Source organism: Corythoichthys intestinalis, chromosome 4 (genome assembly GCF_030265065.1).
Source record: "Corythoichthys intestinalis isolate RoL2023-P3 chromosome 4, ASM3026506v1, whole genome shotgun sequence".
NCBI lineage: Eukaryota > Metazoa > Chordata > Actinopteri > Syngnathiformes > Syngnathidae > Corythoichthys > Corythoichthys intestinalis.
This window is the reverse complement of record NC_080398.1, coordinates 53,709,418-53,727,924: the sequence shown is the minus strand read 5'-3', so window position 1 is coordinate 53,727,924 and position 18,507 is coordinate 53,709,418. Positions and strand designations below refer to the sequence as shown.

The window sequence follows — 18,507 nt, the reverse complement described above, 5'->3', positions numbered from 1 at the left end:
CTTTGGTTTTCTTAACATACTCCTCATATTGTTTGTGGTGGTATTTCGCTAAATGCTTGATTAGGTTGGTTGCATTAAAACTTCTTACAGCTTTACCACTACGCTTGACTTTATTGTGGCATATGTTGCTCTCTGCCTCTTCGTCTTTGTCGTCCTTTAAGGTGAAATGATCCCACCCAGCTGGCATTTTTACCGATAAAGTCTCTCGGTAAATTGGGAGACTGTAAAGTAAATGTAGTGTGTTGAAGGTGTGCCATAAAATGTGGACCGGATTTTAGGGAAACCGAAGCAAAAACTGGAATGGATTATGTAAATTGGTGCACTGGAAAACCCGGACCGGAGTTTTTAAAAAACTGGATCGGCAGTCTGGATCGGAATTTTTCCCGTGTTCCGATCCGATACCGATGTGCATTTTTCTGCCCATATCGGCGTCCGATCCGATATTTTAATATCAAATTATTTCAACTCATACTAACGTTTATCTTAAGAACTACAAATCTTTCAATCCGTGGTTCCCATTAAGAAAGTGAGGGGTAAAATTTCTTCAGATTACCTCAACAGTTAGAAAACCATAGGTCTGAAGAAGACAATTATTATTTCAAATAAAAGTCATTTTTTCAAACCTTGTCGATAACTCTATTTTCTATTTTTTTCTGAAAGTCATTTGACGATTATATGTGTAAATTCTATTAGAAAACACACATTGTCTGGGTCACATACCCCCAAACTTTTGGATGGCAGAGAATTGTCCGGAAAATACGGTAGATTCGAAAAATCTGACGGCATACCACTCAAAGATATGATGCAAAAAGTATGAATAGTGAAAAAAACCCTCATCTCAATTTATTCACAAATTAACATACTCACTTTGAAATTGGAGTCAATTAAATTGAAAAAAAAAATCTGATATGCCTGCAGAAAAAAACATGACCTGTTCTCTTGTTTGAATGGCAACAGGTGCAAACAAGGTTTGTTGTACCGCCTGTCATCTAATAGAACAAGGGTGGGCAAACCGGTCCTCGAGGGCCGTAGTGGGTCCTGCTCTTTGTTCCAAATGACCCAGCACAGAGAGTTTAACCAATGAGGTTTCAGTAGAAATGAGAAGCACCTGACTGCAATCGACTGATTGCACTTGTAAAACAGCAGATTGGTGAAAAGGTGTCCTCTTAATGGGTTGCAACAAAAACCCGCACCCACTGCGGCCCTTTGTGGAATAGTTTGCCCACCCCTGTAATAGAAGAATAATTCATTGTTCTATGTGTCACCATACATCACAGACCTTCATAAATTTCTCCAAATTTGGAGAGGAGTAATGTCTTGTGTTTTTTTTAGACCCCTATATTTGTTCTTTTAGGGCGATATGAAAGACTTGAGTGTATGCATGAGATCCAGAGGACCAAAAGCCCAAAACCATCACTATACTGAAGGAAGCCATCATAGAGGGTATAAGAGCCATTCCTTGGTCTGTAAGGATGTCTTTAACTACTGTCCTGTGCCTCATGGAATACACAAAACTAAATGGTGATCATCTCGAGCACATGTTCGAGAATAAAGCGGAAAAGGCTAATGAATATAATTTTTTAATGTGATGTACTGAAAAAAATAGTCATAGCTGCAGTTTCTTTTTATATCGACAAAAAAAAAAAAAAAAAGAAATTACGCTTCACCAAATTTTCCATGTTTTTTTTTTTGGGTTACCCTTTAGAAGGAAGAATAAATTTGTAGGGTTTTGCACATTGTATAAAGAATTTGGTTTTGTGTCAAAGTCAAGCTTTACCTTCCTTTGATCTGTCTCTGTGGCACTCCCCCCACCCTATCCTGAGACAGGCACAGGGCCAGCACTCGCAGGAAGATGTGGAATGAACTGGCTGAACGGTACAGCTGGGTGTGTTCTGGAGAGCGGAGGGGATATGGCTCACAGAAGTTGCGGGCCTGCTCCAACAGAGACAGGGGCGTCTTGCACAAAGTGCCCAGTCCGCTTACACCAAGCCACGGCACAGTGAATGTGGCACCCTTGAATAAAGAGACAAAACATCAAAACTATACAAGTTGGGTGAATCAATGTCACACCACATAAGTACAGGGTTTCTACAGGTATCAGTAAATCTAATTTAATGCTTTTTAATGCCACTCTAAACTAATTTAATGCTCATGCCCAACTGAAGATAGTTTCACAAATGGTAAGTAGAGTTGTCCGAAAATAGCTTTTTAACCGATAAAAGCCGATTTTATCCACCTCCAAAAATCAGATACCAATGTCAAACCGATAACGATATAGGTGGTCGTGGACTTAACATATTATGGCCAATTGTATTGTGATGCCCCACTAGGTACTTTAATAATGATAATTGTAACAACTTCAAGGTATTTCAAAAAACATTCTGTGAAAAACGAGGGAACAACTTGGGAAAAAGTGCCAAAATTGCACCAGTATACTAGTATTTATTGTTAGAATCTAAATAGTGCAAACATCAGTTTTCTGATTAAATGCAAGTGCAAAGTGCCAATCAGGCTCTGCCGTATCACATATGGCTCACACAGTTCTTCTGGCTCAAAATAACAAAAAAGGCCCACAGCTTCAGTACTGTGAATGAGATATGTAATGAGTTTATACCGTATTTTTAGGACTAAGTCACAGTTTTTTTAATAGTTTGGCTGGGGGTGCGACTTATACTCAAGAGAGACTTATGTGTAAAATTATTAACACATTATGATATAATTTCACATGTTATTTTGGTGTTTTGGAGTGACACTGATGGTTTGGTAAACTTGTGAGCATGTTCTTTATGCTATAGTTATATCTGAATAACTTAATAGCTATGGCCACATTCGCGTTCTGCCTTTGGCAATGTGTATTCAATTGTATCATTGACTTTTTTATATTGAAATGCATTCTTTTAGTTTGTGGCGCTTTCACGCCCACGTGGGGGTGCACTCGCACTTGTTTACGTGAAGAAGAGCGCTCACACGCCAGAAGAAGACGGACAGCTACGTAGCTCTGAGTGAGTGGGCGAGTTAGCGAGAGAGAAACACGACTGCGAACCTACGTTCATTGTTTATGCTTGTAAAATATCTCTACAGAGGCAACGCCTGTGTGTATCATCTTTTCTGTTGTTGTTGTGTGTTTTCCATCCGCGATCGGACACTTAGAGCCAGTTTTGGGGTTGTTTGAACGATGCGCTAATGCTAGCGAACGCATGCTAACCGTTTTTGTCATGTCATTGCTGTAAAAGCACCTAATGATCATTTATTTACGTCGATGCGAACCTGTTTGGTATCAAGGACTAAATTGATTCAGCAAATTATACGGACGTCCAGCATCATAATTTGGGAGTTTTGCCCGCTGAATAGCCAGGACCAAGCTGTAGCGTCCTGGTGAGGACAGTATGTTCGCATTTCGTTGTTCATGCACCATACACTGTACACTTATTCAGCATGTTGTTCTCTATTGTATTTTTAATTGCCTTTCAAGATGACATGTCTGTTCTATGTGTTGGATTTTATCAAGTAAATTTCCCCCAAAAATGCGACTTATACTCCGGTGCGACTTGTATATGTTTTCTTTCTCTTCGTTGGGCATTTCATGGCTGGTGCGACTTATACTCAGGTGTGACTTGTAGTCCGAAAAATACGGTAATTCTTTATTTTTCAATCATTTATTGTTCATTCAATTTTAGCACTATGGATGCAAATGGTCTGCTCACATAACAAATCACAACCATCTTAGTTTGGATATATCTAATGGTCAATAAGCATAACTGCTGTGCTAAGCTATGACCAGCCCTTGAACAAAGGCAGAAGGCTGCTACATTCACTTTGAAGGCAACATGCATACTGGGCAAAAATCAATAATGAAAAACCGATGTCAATCTTCTTCTTCTGCTTTTCCTTTTGGCTTATTACCCGATATCATTTTAAAATCAATTTATCAGACAATATTAAATTGTGTAAAAAATAAAAAATTTTAATTGTCACATTTACAAAATTTTTAATGCCTCATATATTTAATTTAATGCTTAATGCAAAATCAATTTAATCACTTTTATTGCTTTTAAATGACCTGCAGAAACCTTGGGTAACACAGGATATTGCGACCTTGAAATTCCGATAGATTTACAGTACAGTGGTACCTCTACATACGAAGTTAATCCGTTCCAGGAGCTTGTTTGTAAGTCGAAATGGTCGTATGTCGAGCAGGATTTTCCCATAGGAATACATTATAATTCCATTAATTCGTTCCACAGCCCAAAAACCTGCACTAAATCCTTAAAAAATACTGCTGGTACTATTACAAATGGCAATTACATATAGCAAAACAAATAAATAATAAATAAAAATCGGATTAATAATATAATAATAATTCCTGTAATAGTGTAACGAAACGGGTTCTAATAAGGCGGACGTTTTTTTCTGTACCTGAAGGCACCGCGGCGCTGACGTGACAAAGAGGGAGGGGAGCGGGTGAAAGTTTACTTTCGCTTTCAATGCTTTCTTGAGAACATCGTCAATTGCGGCAGACAGCAGGCGTTTTGTGTTGAATAAGTTGTGAAAGAAATGATGAAAACGTGGCGAAGCTGGCGATTTCTCTGGAGATGTTACCACAATAAGAATTGTCAGCTTAACTTATAAAGACTGGCGAACGATGGTCGGAGGAGGACCGTGGAGATGTATTGTTGAGCCATTTCACGGATGCCCACCCTACGCTCTTATTTTTCTGTCATTTGCATCTTCATTTAGAAGGTAAGCGTCAACTTTTTCCTTGTTTCACCACCTGTACCAACCTTTTCTGAAACCTGTGTTGATTTGTCACACAAGAAAATCCGCCGTGCATTCGTCTGCGGTGCTGCCATTGTCGTCGTATTTCGAGCATGTCGTCGGATGTAGAAACAAATGGCGAGTCAAATTTTACGTCGGATGTCGAAAAGTTCGTGTGTCGAAGCGATCGTATGTAGAGGTACCACTGTATTTGAACTGAAGCAGGTATATGAACGCACCAGGTTTTTGCTGTAGTAGTCCCAGAGGATGGAGACGACGCTTGTACTGGGTTTCCACAGCAGACAGAGAGACAGACAGCAATGTACATGCATCCTGACCTGCTCCTCTCCAAGACTTCCCTGGGATTATGCAAACACATATAAAACGTGATTGGTGCATTAATCAACATAGACCAAATGAAAAACATTCCCCCTTATGTTTAACAATATTGATAAAGAGCTGACCTGTGGTTTACAAGTCAACTTAACCAACTCTTCCACAAATGTCCAATTGTCTTCTAAGGATTTCTGCATGTATGGATGGACACAGGAGATGACATATATATAAAAAAAAAAACAACAACAAAAAAAAAACAATAACAGATGATGCATGACAAAATTGTGTATTTTTCTGTCACAAGCAAACATAAAGCAGGGGCGTCATTTACTGGTCTAAAGAACCACACACTTACACATGAACAATAATACATTTACAGTATTTTATAACAGCAATAGGATAGAGTCAATGAAAACTTACCTCCTCCTGGATAATGCCATTTTGACTGTACTGGCCTAACATTGCTAAATGAGTTAGCAGCCACCATGTGAATCCAAGAGGATCCTTGCAATGTGTCGGTAGGCCACTGAACTGCTCTGCTGCAGGTTTCCCCGACACAAGAGGCCTCAACAATGAATTCATATAGCCCCAAAAAGACTACAGGAATAAAAGAGACAAGCTAGTGAACATATAATAAATGTGCAAATAGATACACATTTGCAAGGATATTACATCACCTGTGAGTGTAGTCTTAGATTCCTATATTGCAAAAGGTGAATTATCAGGATCCAAAGTTCTTTGGTGCAGGAGCAGAAGTAATGATGGCCGCTAAGAACCTCCGTAGGCCTCACCTAAAAATAATTAGCTTAATTATCGTCAATGCAAATTATTGACCATTGCAGGGTGAAGTCTGCCTGAAGTCATCTGGGATAGGTTTAGGTTTTCTGCACGCCTGACCTTGTTCAGACATGTTGCCTATTGTTTTTATTGTGGGTGGGGTGGCGTGGCTCAGTGGTAGAGTAGTTGTCCCCCAAACCAGAGGTTGTGGGTTCGATTCTCCGCTCTGATGAACTCGTCTAAGTGTCCTTGAGCAAGATACTGAACCCCACGTTGCTCCTGGTGCTGCGTCACCAGTAGGTAGATTGCGAGATAGTGTAAAGCGCTTTGAGCGCCTTGAAAGGTGGAAAAGCGCTACATAAGTATAACACCATTTATTATGTTACAATTTTGTTGAAGTATTCTCTAATCATATGTCTTGGCTTGAGGAGGTAGAGCCACTAAAAGAGTATTTTGGAATATGCCTTGTGCTCTGTTAAAACTTAACGCCCCATGAAACACAATTTGACACAGACAATGCAAGTAACAGGAATGTGAAAAAGTGTTTCATTTACTAATCCAAATGACATCACGCAAAAATGGGTGAGTCAAGTTGATGCTAGTGTGTTCTAAAGTGTATGTTGTCACTATTACAAAAAATTTGAAAATGAATACATTTGAGCGATAGCTTAATCGATATTTTATTTTTGTTATTGCTTTTCACCCACCTTGCTGTACTTGCCCATGGCCAGACCAGTAAGGTCACAAAGGAGGTTGCAAATGTGATCCTCAAACAGGCTGGTATCAGTCAAGTTCTCTCCCGTAAGGTCCACAAACTGATGCGCGTACACTACCTGGCCTGGGCAGAAGAAGAGCTAAAATTATTAGGGCGCACTGCTGTAGAAGGTCAGGGAACCGGAAAACATCTCACATCACCATCAAAACAAATCTCCATGAAAGAGAGGAATCATACTGTCTAAAAACAGTTACGTGACGTCGCTGTCTATTCATTAGTTTAGGAAACACATCACATTTCAACAAAGTGTAACAAAGCCTGTGTATCCTAACATACCTTGCATCTTGTTGCCAAATAAGTGGAGGATCTCCAAAACTGACCAGTGGATGTCAAGGTGAAGGTGCAACAAATGCCATGAAGGAGGAAAAATCTGTGAGAACACATAACATACTTATTCACCAGCAAAATAGATTCCCATACAATTAGGGCTGCCGCTATCGATTATTTAAGTAATCAATTATTCTATCAATCAATTAGTTCGAATAATTGAGTAATTGCATTACAAACATTTAAAGCATTGCAGAATACATTTAAGGACAAGTTTTTATGCCTGCAATAACATTTATTTTGGCTTGCTAAAATTGTCATTTCAAAAGGGTATTAAATGTGAATACAAAATAAAATACCTGTGTGTTTCTTCAAACTATGCAGAATTGCATTTTCATTTCACAAGAGCTATAGATTAATTGAAATACTTGAGCTTAGCCTCAAACACTATTAAGGAAAATAATAAATGAGGATCTAAGTACAACAAAAAAACATTTTTTTACGAACGAACTTGCTTAGTAAATTTTAAATGCTATAAAATGCTAAAGTTTTTTTTGTTTTTTTTTACAATGCTCTTAACAAATCGTCCTAACACATATTCTTACAACAAACTGCTAAATATACTTCTAAACTAAATAACGAATACCTATACAAACATACTAGTTCAAGAAAAACTCTTATGTTGGTCTTAACAAGGATTAGATGGATTCAACCATGTAAGACGACTTATTTCATATTGACTGTTGCCACTAGAGGGCAGTGTATCCACCCAAATCAATAAAACTGTATACACACTTTCTAAACAAACCATCACTCACGTCACTCTAATGAAACAAATCCTCGGAGCAACAAAATTTGATTCAAAGCTTTTTTCTAATCAAATTAATCGTTGCAGCACTACATACAATAATTGTGCCTGTTTGCAAACAATCAACAGTCATGAAATTTGTATTCCATAGTAATTGTTTTTTAGTCTGCAGCAACTGCAAACATTTAGTATGAACTATATATGCCTTGCACCAAAGATACTGTATCCCCAAATTCTCATTCCATACTGTACAGCAAACCCTAACTATCTGAAGAGAACAGTACCTTTGCAGGGTTCTGTATAGTGAAAGCATTCTGAATGTTTGCAGGCAGGTCTTTAAGACGTCCAATGAGTAGGATGATGCCAAACAACTCTTCTAGCAAAACAGATGGAACTCGACCTTCCAACTCTTCATAGGGATGGGGTGGATGTTCATCAAGGCTGTAGGATACCTTCAGGTATCTGAATAAATGAATTTATGTTAAACACATGACAGAGAAATGCTGCCAAATGTCGTGGCTTCTAAAGATTACCTGTGTAGGAAGACTTTAACATATTGAAGAAATGAAACACACTGCTCTCTGAGCTCAGAAGCTTCATAGTGAAGGTTGCCTCTTTGACCTAAAACATACAAAGAATCTTTTGACAGACTACATCATTTTTATTGACCCAACATATAATCAACAGAAGTCAATGTAGGCACAGGGCCAATTTGGTTAAACATTTGCCAGCTTCTTTTCTACAGTAATTGTAATTAATTTGTCATAACGACTCCATATGGGTAATGGATCATAATTGGATTTAGTGAATGTTTGACAGTACAATTAAACAACAAAGGTACGCATAGAGACTAATTGTAGGATACAGATATGTATGAGTTCCCTGAGTGCAGATGGTTACAATAATAAGCTTGAATAGATTGTAATATATTTTCAGTACACTTTCTAAAAAAAAGTGAATACCAGGCATAGAAATGGGTCAAGGGTTAAAAAGGTGAGAAGGGTGTGGAGGAAATATGTTCTGGTACACTGTACAACAAGGGCTGTCCCAAACAACTAATTTTCTTAGTCAGCCGACTATTTTTACGATTAGTCGACTAATCCCATAATTTTCCCCATCTTGTTTTTACTAATTTAGCAATGAAATTTTTGATGATGTTTATTCACAAAAACATTTAGGAACACTTATATTCTTTGATAAAGTACAAATAAACACGTAAATAACAACAATAAATCACAAAAAAGCAATGAGGTCAAATGCTGATAGCATTAACTTGTGCAAAAGAATGGAATGTAAACAGATTCAGAACACTGACTTCGTCTTTCCAACATGATTAAAAAAAAAATCTTAAAAAAAAAAATCTAGCATTAATATTATAGTACATTGCTATATATAATAGTAGTATAATAATTATGCATTGCCAATCACATTTTTCATAAAGGGTGTCATTTTAAATATATTCTTAGTGTAGAATCTGAATTCTGAAGTATCTGGGATTAACTACAGAAGTCATTATTTATATGACGAACATGACGTGCTTTTATTTTGAAATGTTCACTGGAAGTACGTTCGCGAAGCCGCTAACCATAAGCTTTACAGTCCACAATAAAGCTCTTTTTGTCATTGCATGTGGTGTCAGTAAATCAATTTTTTTTTCATTGTTTTCATTTGCAAATGCTGTTAACCAGCGATTTTTCATGTTAGAAGTGTCACCTTTTAACTGCAAGTTTGCGTTTTAGAGAAGACTGCCAATGTTTTATAGCAGGCTAAAGTAGGTTGTCTTTTTTCCCCATTAGCATCAATGTAGCAATGCTAACGTTTACGGTAGGCCTCAACTATATTGGAAAAAACTATTGTTGCGAGTTTTTTGGGGTTTGCGATATATATTGCGATATTAAAAATATATATACAGTATATATATATATATATATATATATATTTTGAAATAAATTTTCACTAAATGACTTGAATAGCTGTTTGGAAAGACTTTGGATGACTCACCATCACCACAGTGTACAGTGATCCCTCGTATTTCGCGGTTAATGGGGACCAGAACCCGCCGCGATAAGTGAAAAACCGCGAAGTAGCGCACCCACCCCACCTCCTAATTTTAAAAAAAAATGTTTGTGTGTGTTTTTGTGCTCAATGTATTTATTCAGATTTTGCATTGGAAAGAGATACATATAAGACATATTTTTTTTCTCACTTTCCCCCCCAAAGTGATTTAAAAAATGTATATAAATAAATAGTTGTTAAGCACTTCATATGTCATAATTATGAACAGTTTTAAACATAACTGTCCAACCAAATCATTTTTGAACAAGAATAAAGTACTGTAGTAGATAAATGCTTAGCTTTATTAAATGCTTCTGTTTATCTTCCTTAGCTGTGACCGTTAGAGTGACACGTAGAAATTTCAAACTCCTCATGATCACTTCTGGCATTTATATGTCTAAACATCTCAACACACACACACACATTCATTCCAGCGCGGCTTCCCAGAAACTGTTTAACAAGTTAAACGATGATTGACAGATGCCCGTGTGAAGTCTGCTTCTTTGGCCAGATCAAAGCCATCATTAATAAGCAAGTGCTGCAGTGACTGAGAGGAACAAAGGCCTGGGAGAGGGAGGGTGTGAGGCTGTGCGCAGATCAGAAAGCAAGGCGCATGTGGATAAAAAAAAAAAAAAAAACTATCGCACGTGCTTGCGATGGGACTATCCCGCACGCGCACATCACGATGGCGATGTTCAAACGATATATCGTTCAGGCTTAGTTTACGGTGTTTAATATAGATGTGCTTCCTTATTTTATATGTCGGAACTTTAATTCTACGGCGTGTTGATGACCAATAAAAATTTGTTAAAGCAACTGAAGTCTCATGTGCCATCAGCACGCACGCACATCATATGCACGGACGGCGATAAAACGCAGCCATGAAAATTATCGCCCTCATTTTAATTTACCGTGCGATAAATGGACTCATTGCATATCGCGACAGGCTTAGCAACTTCAATAAAACATGTCGTTACTTAGTTAGATGGACTTACAATCTGCCAGCTTGTAATTGTCTCCTGTCGTCATCCAAGTTTACATCTGGGTTACGGCGCTTTAGGTGTTCATTCACGGCCGACGTGCAGCCAAGCTTGGCATTAAACAGTGTACCCTCCTTTGTTTCGTTGAAATAAATCAATATTTTGGCCATTCTGGTGCGCTTTTTTGGCTTTGTGCCGCTTTCCCCGCTTTCATACCAAGCATCCGACATTAAAAAATTCTCACGACTACCCCCGCCCCCAAAAAACTTTTTCCCCGGATCTAAACAATTCATATAGGTCACCCTTTTTGACTTCAAAACAGCGAATTTCACCAAAAGGTGAGAGATTTTAATGCCTGGAATACACATTTCAACCAGTGATTTAATGATCCGACATTGGAACAAGTTATAAATAGCAAAAACATTAGCCGCACCGTGGAAAAGATATTGAATCATGCATAGTTACCAAAGTCATGGGAAGTTTGTTGTGCCATAGTCTCGAGCCTGTATATCTTTTGCCTGAAATTTCAAAAAACACATTGAAAGGTTTATTAGTTTGTATGGTAATTACAAAGTATACAGAGTATGCAGAAACTGTTTGATTATTTACCTATGTGAGTTATAAAAGAAAGCATAAAATCAGCACTGGTTGGATAATTCCAATAACACGCATGTTAGATTGACAGAAAATTCTGAGTTGTCATTTGTCTAAATGTGCAGTTTGACTGACTGACTGACTCACCTGCAACACTAATGAGGACAAGTGGTATAGAAGAGCTGGACGAATAATTGCTTATTTGAATTGTAATGAGGTTTACCTTAGTAGGCCAAAGAGTAGCTTTGTGGATTCAACCAGTGCAGTCTCCGTAACCCAGGTTAAACCAAAGATCTCCACTGTGTCACTCTCATAGTCTGCAGGAGCTGGATCAAGACACAGCAGCAGCCTGCATATTTGAGGGAAATTATGTAATTATTGGTAAAATATCCAGTTGTTTTGTGCAGTTAATGACAGCAAAAGTTGTTGACCTTTTGAGTGACCCTCTACCAGTATATCCCTCACTTGAGAGTTCTCCAATTGGATCATCTTTAGCTTCAGAGCAGCAGAACCATGGTGGTCTAGCTGGGGAAAGTTCACATAGACCATCTGTAGGGGAGACTGGAGGGGTGAGGGATTGGCTGAAGTCATCTGCCATGCTGCTCTTCACTGTCACCTTTAACAAAAATAATAATAATGAAATGAGGACAACACAAAATGCCATAATATGTTAATCCTGTCAAGATTGTTTTAAACGTTACAGAGCAATCATTTAAATCATTGTCTGAAGTCAATGGCACTGAAAAACGAGCATTAATAGCCAGGCTTCCCGGTCTCTCGCCAACAATAGCATGCAATGACTTTAATACTATGAAAGAAAAAAATAATAATAATAATTTTTAAAAAATCACCTTCAGAGTGTTATTTTCTGCTATAATCGGTGTGTATTTGTCTTTTCCCAAGAGTCTTTATTTTATTAGTTTTTATTAACATAATTATATTAATTTATACATGTATTAATAATTATACATAAAATAATATTATATAACAATAATAAATAATAACAATTGCTCGTATTTATTTATTTTTTTAAACGACCACAAATAGTTACTTGCCCTATAAAGAGTTAAAGTTCTTAAGTGTTGGCCTTTTTTTTTAATTACGGAAAATAGTCACTTGTTCTATAAAACGTTTAAACTGTCAACTTTTTAATATAGCTATCCACTTTAGTGAATACTGTCCCTGAAAGACTTACGATGAACATATACATTTTAGATATACATTGAAAAACGTAGATTAGATAAATGCGTAGACGCTTTAGAAAAATATACATTTAGATTAGTTTAGTGTTCTTTTAACGGATTCCGATTAGTGTTAGTTAAGAAAACACTAAGTTAAAACCATTTAGCAAACAGATTGATTGGATAAGCAAACAACACTAAAACGTAAACAAACCTATATTTGCCGAGTTTCTATTGAGTACGTAGATTCTTTTCAGCGCCGTCTTTCCCAAATGTCACCCTTGGCTTCCATTGTTTGTGTTCCGGGACTCTCCCGCGCGGGTTCAATGCGCATGCGCGAAAATGACGTCGAGGTTTTTAATTGGTCCAAAGTTTGACGACGGGCGCGGCTTTGTGCGTACTTTAAAATAACAGGATGTCTCACTCTTAGGTCCTTTTCAATTACATAAAGTCGGTTCTACGTGTCACCACATTTCGACTCTGGACAATCTTAAAACTATGCAGTCCATAGTCTTGTTACTTAGCACGAAAGGAATTATTGAAGGTTTAACTCCATGCAAGGGTCGCAACAGTGAAAAATCGTCATTCACCATCATGATCATCAGATAGAAGATTTAAAAAGGAGGTAAATCAAGCTAGGTCAACTCGAGGTCTTTGCATTATCTGTTGATTTTCTCCAACTTATAAAAATAGATGATTAACAGGGGTGGCATCATCATGGGGAGTGTGAACCAGGAAGCATGTGGGACAAGTGGCGATGATGCAACAAATCCAGAGAAGCACCATATTCCCTAACCATGGCCTCAATAAAGGAAATAACTTCATGTTCTCAAAGAAAGTTCTGATAGTACTCAGTTGCCTGAATGCCTTATAGACCCTACCCACCGACGTCACAAAATCACGTGCTCGCTGTATGGTTCCGCCCCCTTGTCCGTCATTTTGTGTCTGTATTATCAATGGTCTCAATTGATCGAGCAATTTATAATGCATTTCATGGAAGACCCGGTGCTTTTGGATGCCGTAAACTCACTTGATGCGTTGCATAAAAGGCGTATGTGGAAAAGCTTCAGTTTATCCATTCGCCAGATCCATATTTGATGCCTAAATCGATGTTTTTCGACCCGCTATCTCCGCCGTATTTGCCTGACATCTGCTAGCTACCCTGATATGTACAACTATCTTGTCCACACAAAACCAGCCTATTCTCACGAAAGTTTGAAAAACTTTAAGAGCTTGGAGGCTTATAAATACTTCTTTGCTGGTTGGGTGAAACAGGTCCTCGTCCACGAAAATTCGGCAGGAATCTATCTTGTGCTTGGAAAGGTGAGTTACGAAATTTTCAATTCAAAATCTTTTGTTATTGCTAACATCCACTGTCAAGTCTAATGTATTTCATGTCGTTTGTCAATGGAGTTAGGGCTTTTAATGTTTATATGGTTTAGCGATAGCACTCTCACTACATACATACGTGTATGTTGTCGGCGATTAGCCTAGCAATGATCTTAATTGTGGTTGTCAGCCCAAAACCCTCTAAATATATATTAAATGCATCTTACCAGATATAAAATGACTACTACATAATCTGTGGTAATCGTTTGGAGCCCAGTTTTCTCATCGAATTGCAGCAGCCCATCTCGCTCTCTTCTCTCCGGGTCTCTCGGAATCCGGTAGAACTTCAAGTCTCTCCGTCTTCTCCGTCTATCTTCTCTGTTATTGCAACCGACCGCCACACACGCCTTCACCATTTTGATTATTAATGTTAACGAGCAGAAAAACACGTCGTAAATAGGAGGAATGTACGTAGCCGTAACAGGTAAACATGATGTGTTGACGGACAAATGGGCGGCACCAGTCAGGAGGAAGGAGTTGCGACGTCACATGGGTAGGGTCTATAGACAGGGGTGCACATAAGTGGTCCGCATGCGCGCATGCGTACTGGAGGTAGACAAATGCGCTGGGCCTCAACGGTTTCCATACGCTTTTGCGTACCGATGGCTGACCACTGTATTTGCGGCGGACACGAGAAAATCACTTCTCGAAATGTCAAAGAGGCAGGCCCCATGAGTAATTACTTCCGTGTTTCCCCACCCCCGTCAAAAGACAGACGGACGACAGAGACGTCACCGGAGCTACCGGAAAAAAGACTGAGGTCAAGCCACCCTCCACTCGATAAAACGAAGTCAAGCTAGCCGCCCCTCATTTGGATCATTGTTTGCATTGTGTGCATTACGGTAATGCAACGCGCTGGCTTCCTAATGGTGCAATTTGCTGGATTCATAATGGAACGCGATGGCTGCCCATTTCCGCTGTCATTTCGCCTGATTTCAAAAATTGATTTAAAAAAATCTGGCTGATATCCCGGGACGGTTCCACTTCTGAGGTATACTAGACTACCCCAATACTCGAGCTAAAGTACTCTGACAAAATTCTGATGTATCATTTCAAAATAAAAGTACTTTGAAAATTGCCCATTTTCGCTGTCATTTCGCCTGATTTAAAAAATTGATTTAAAAAAATCTGGCTAATATCCCGGGACGGTTCCACTTCTGAGGAATACTATACTACCCCAATACTCGAACTAAAGTACTCTGATAAAATTGTGATGTATCATTTCAAAATAAAAGTACTTTGAAAAATGCCAATTTTTGCTGTCATTTCGCCTAATTTAAAAAATTTATTTTAAAAAATCTGGCTGATATCCCGGAACGGTTCCACTTCTGAGGTATACTAGAGTACCCCAAGACTCGAACTAAAGTACTCTGATCAAATTCTGATGTATCATTTCAAAATAAAAGTACTTTGAAAATTGCCCATTTTTGCTGTCATTTCGCCAGATTTCAAAAATTGATTAAAAAAAATCTGGCTGATATCCCGGGACGGTTCCACTTCTGAGGTATACTAGACTACCCCAATATTCGAACTAAAGTACTCTGAAAAAATTCTGATGTATCATTTCAAAATAAAAGTACTTTGAAAATTGCCCATTTTCGCTGTCATTTCGCTAGATTTCAAAAATTGATTAAAAAAAATCTGGCTGATATCCCGGGACGGTTCCACTTCTGAGGTATACCAGAGTACCTCAAGACTCGAACTAAAGTACTCTAATAAAATTCTGATGTATCATTTCAAAATAAAAGTACTTTGAAAATTGCCCATTTTTGCTGTCATTTCGCCTGATTTCAAAAATTGATTTCAAAAAATCTGCCTGATATCCCGGAACGGTTTCACTTCTGAGGTATACTAGAGTACCCCAAGACTCGAACTAAAGTACTCTGAAAAAATTCTGATGTATCATTTCAAAATAAAAGTACTTTGAAAATTGCCCATTTTTGCTGTCATTTCGCCTGATTTCAAAAATTGATTAAAAAAAATCTGGCTGATATCCCGGGACGGTTCCACTTCTGAGGTATACTAGAGTACCCCAATACTCGAACTAAAGTACTCTGATAAAATTCTGATGTATCATTTCAAAATACAGTGGTACCTCTACATACGAAGTTAATCCGTTCCAGGAGCTTGTTTGTAAATCGAAATGGTCGTATGTCGAGCAGGATTTTCCCATAGGAATACATTATAATTCCATTAATTCGTTCCACAGCCAAAAAACCTGCACTAAATCCTTAAAAAATACTGCTGGTACTATTACAAATGGCAATTACACATAGCAAAACAAATAAATAATAAATAAAAATCGGATTAATAATATAATAATAATAATAATTCCTGTAATAGTGTAACGAAACGGGTTCTAATAAGGCGGACGTTTTTTTCTGTACCTGAAGGCACCGCGGCGCTGACGTGACAAAGAGGGAGGGGAGCGGGTGAAAGTTTACTTTCGCTTTCAATGCTTTCTTGAGAACATCGTCAATTGCGGCAGACAGCAGGCGTTTTGTGTTGAATAAGTTGTGAAAGAAATGATGAAAACGTGGCGAAGCTGGCGATTTCTCTGGAGATGTTACCACAATAAGAATTGTCAGCTTAACTTATAAAGACTGGCGAACGATGGTCGGAGGAGGACCGTGGAGATGTATTGTTGAGCCATTTCACGGATGCCCACCCTACGCTCTTATTTTTCTGTCATTTGCATCTTCATTTAGAAGGTAAGCGTCAACTTTTTCCTTGTTTCACCACCTGTACCAACCTTTTCTGAAACCTGTGTTGATTTGTCACACAAGAAAATCCGCCGTGCATTCGTCTGCGGTGCTGCCATTGTCGTCGTATTTCGAGCATGTCGTCGGATGTAGAAACAAATGGCGAGTCAAATTTTACGTCGGATGTCGAAAAGTTCGTGTGTCGAAGCGATCGTATGTAGAGGTACCACTGTAAAAGTACTTTGAAAATTGCCCATTTTTGCTGTCATTTCGCCTAATTTAAAAAATTGATTTAAAAAAATCTGGCCGATATCCCGGAACGGTTTCACTTCTGAGGTATACTAGAGTACCCCAATACTCGAACTAAAGTACTCTGATAAAATTCTGATGTATCATTTCAAAATAAAAGTACTTTGAAAATTGCCCATTTTTGCTGTCATTTCGCTAGATTTCAAAAATTGATTAAAAAAAAATCTGGCTGATATCCCGGGACGGTTCCACTTCTGAGGTATACTAGACTACCCCAATACTCGAACTAAAGTACTCTGAAAAAATTCTGATGTATCATTTCAAAATAAAAGTACTTTGAAAATTGCCCATTTTTGCTGTCATTTCGCCTAATTTAAAAAATTGATTTAAAAAAATCTGGCCGATATCCCGGAACGGTTTCACTTCTGAGGTATACTACAGTACCCCAATACTCGAACTAAAGTACTCTGATAAAATTCTGATGTATCATTTCAAAATAAAAGTACTTTGAAAATTGCCCATTCTTGCTGTCATTTCGCTAGATTTCAAAAATTGATTAAAAAAAATCTGGCTGATATCCCGGGACGGTTCCACTTCTGAGGTATACTAGACTACCCCAATACTCGAACTAAAGTACTCTGATAAAATTCTGATGTATCATTTCAAAATAAAAGTACTTTGAAAATTGCCAATTTTTGCTGTCATTTCGCCTAATTTAAAAAATTGATTTAAAAAAATCTGGCCGATATCCCGGAACGGTTTCACTTCTGAGGTATACTAGAGTACCCCAATACTCGAACTAAAGTACTCTGATAAAATTCTGATGTATCATTTCAAAATAAAAGTACTTTGAAAATTGCCCATTTTTGCTGTCATTTCGCCAGATTTCAAAAATTGATTAAAAAAAATGTTAATCAAGCGTTAATTGTTTATATAATTAATTAAAGGTAATTGGCTCTAAGTAAAGCTTGTCATAATTTTTTCGCATCAGGCGGGTCGGCTCTCAAGCTCAATGAGGACCAAGTCACATCGCCAGGTCCTCCTCTGAGAACCTGGGCAAAAAAAATATGTGCACACCTGCCTATAGAAATTTTTCCATGCGTTTGTCAGTCATTTCACAATGTTAGCAAAATGATGGGAAAACGTAAAAGCCTGAGCTACAAAATTATTAAGTAATAAGAACTTGTCCAATTTCACACAAGTTGATCAAATTATTAAATGACTATATATCCGTGAATGTATCTATGACTGTTATCTTTAGGAATAGGAATAATAATTAAATGCACCTTCATTACTCTAGATAGCATAAGGTAACACCATTTACCATTTACAAACCATTCAAACACAAGATTTTTTTCGTTCAATTAAAGAGACATAGATGTCATAGTAACAGGGGAGACTGGGGCAATGTAAGACATTTTATTTACATCTGCTCTCCTCCAAGCAAGCTAAAAGTAAAAACCAGTAAAGTTGACATATTTCCCATTAGTTTAGGATGGTTCCTAGCAGCAGAAATGATCAGAATGTACTCAGGATGAATAGACAAGTTTCCGAGGTACTTCCGCATATCTGCAAGTAACTTTCGTTTCGTTTCGATTTCTCCATCCAAAACGACAGTGGAGCTGGAGTAACATTACTC

General features: G+C 37.9%; 1 protein-coding gene across 1 annotated transcript in view; it reads right to left on the bottom strand.

Annotated features, from left to right (window-relative positions):
* Positions 1-12,844, bottom strand: part of mms22l (MMS22-like, DNA repair protein) — a 46,591-nt gene extending 33,747 nt beyond the window's left edge. The window contains exons 1-13 of the mRNA XM_057835222.1: positions 12,743-12,844; positions 11,779-11,963; positions 11,571-11,696; positions 11,219-11,271; positions 8,252-8,339; positions 8,003-8,180; positions 6,920-7,013; positions 6,576-6,706; positions 5,769-5,882; positions 5,512-5,688; positions 5,220-5,282; positions 4,995-5,114; positions 1,778-2,013 (exon numbers count right to left, since the gene is read on the bottom strand). Coding sequence (XP_057691205.1) covers positions 1,778-2,013; positions 4,995-5,114; positions 5,220-5,282; positions 5,512-5,688; positions 5,769-5,882; positions 6,576-6,706; positions 6,920-7,013; positions 8,003-8,180; positions 8,252-8,339; positions 11,219-11,271; positions 11,571-11,696; positions 11,779-11,945 — 1,547 coding nt within the window. The 5' untranslated portion in view covers positions 11,946-11,963; positions 12,743-12,844. The remainder of the gene's footprint in view (positions 1-1,777; positions 2,014-4,994; positions 5,115-5,219; positions 5,283-5,511; positions 5,689-5,768; positions 5,883-6,575; positions 6,707-6,919; positions 7,014-8,002; positions 8,181-8,251; positions 8,340-11,218; positions 11,272-11,570; positions 11,697-11,778; positions 11,964-12,742) is intronic.
* Between the last annotated feature and the right edge of the window lie 5,663 nt (positions 12,845-18,507).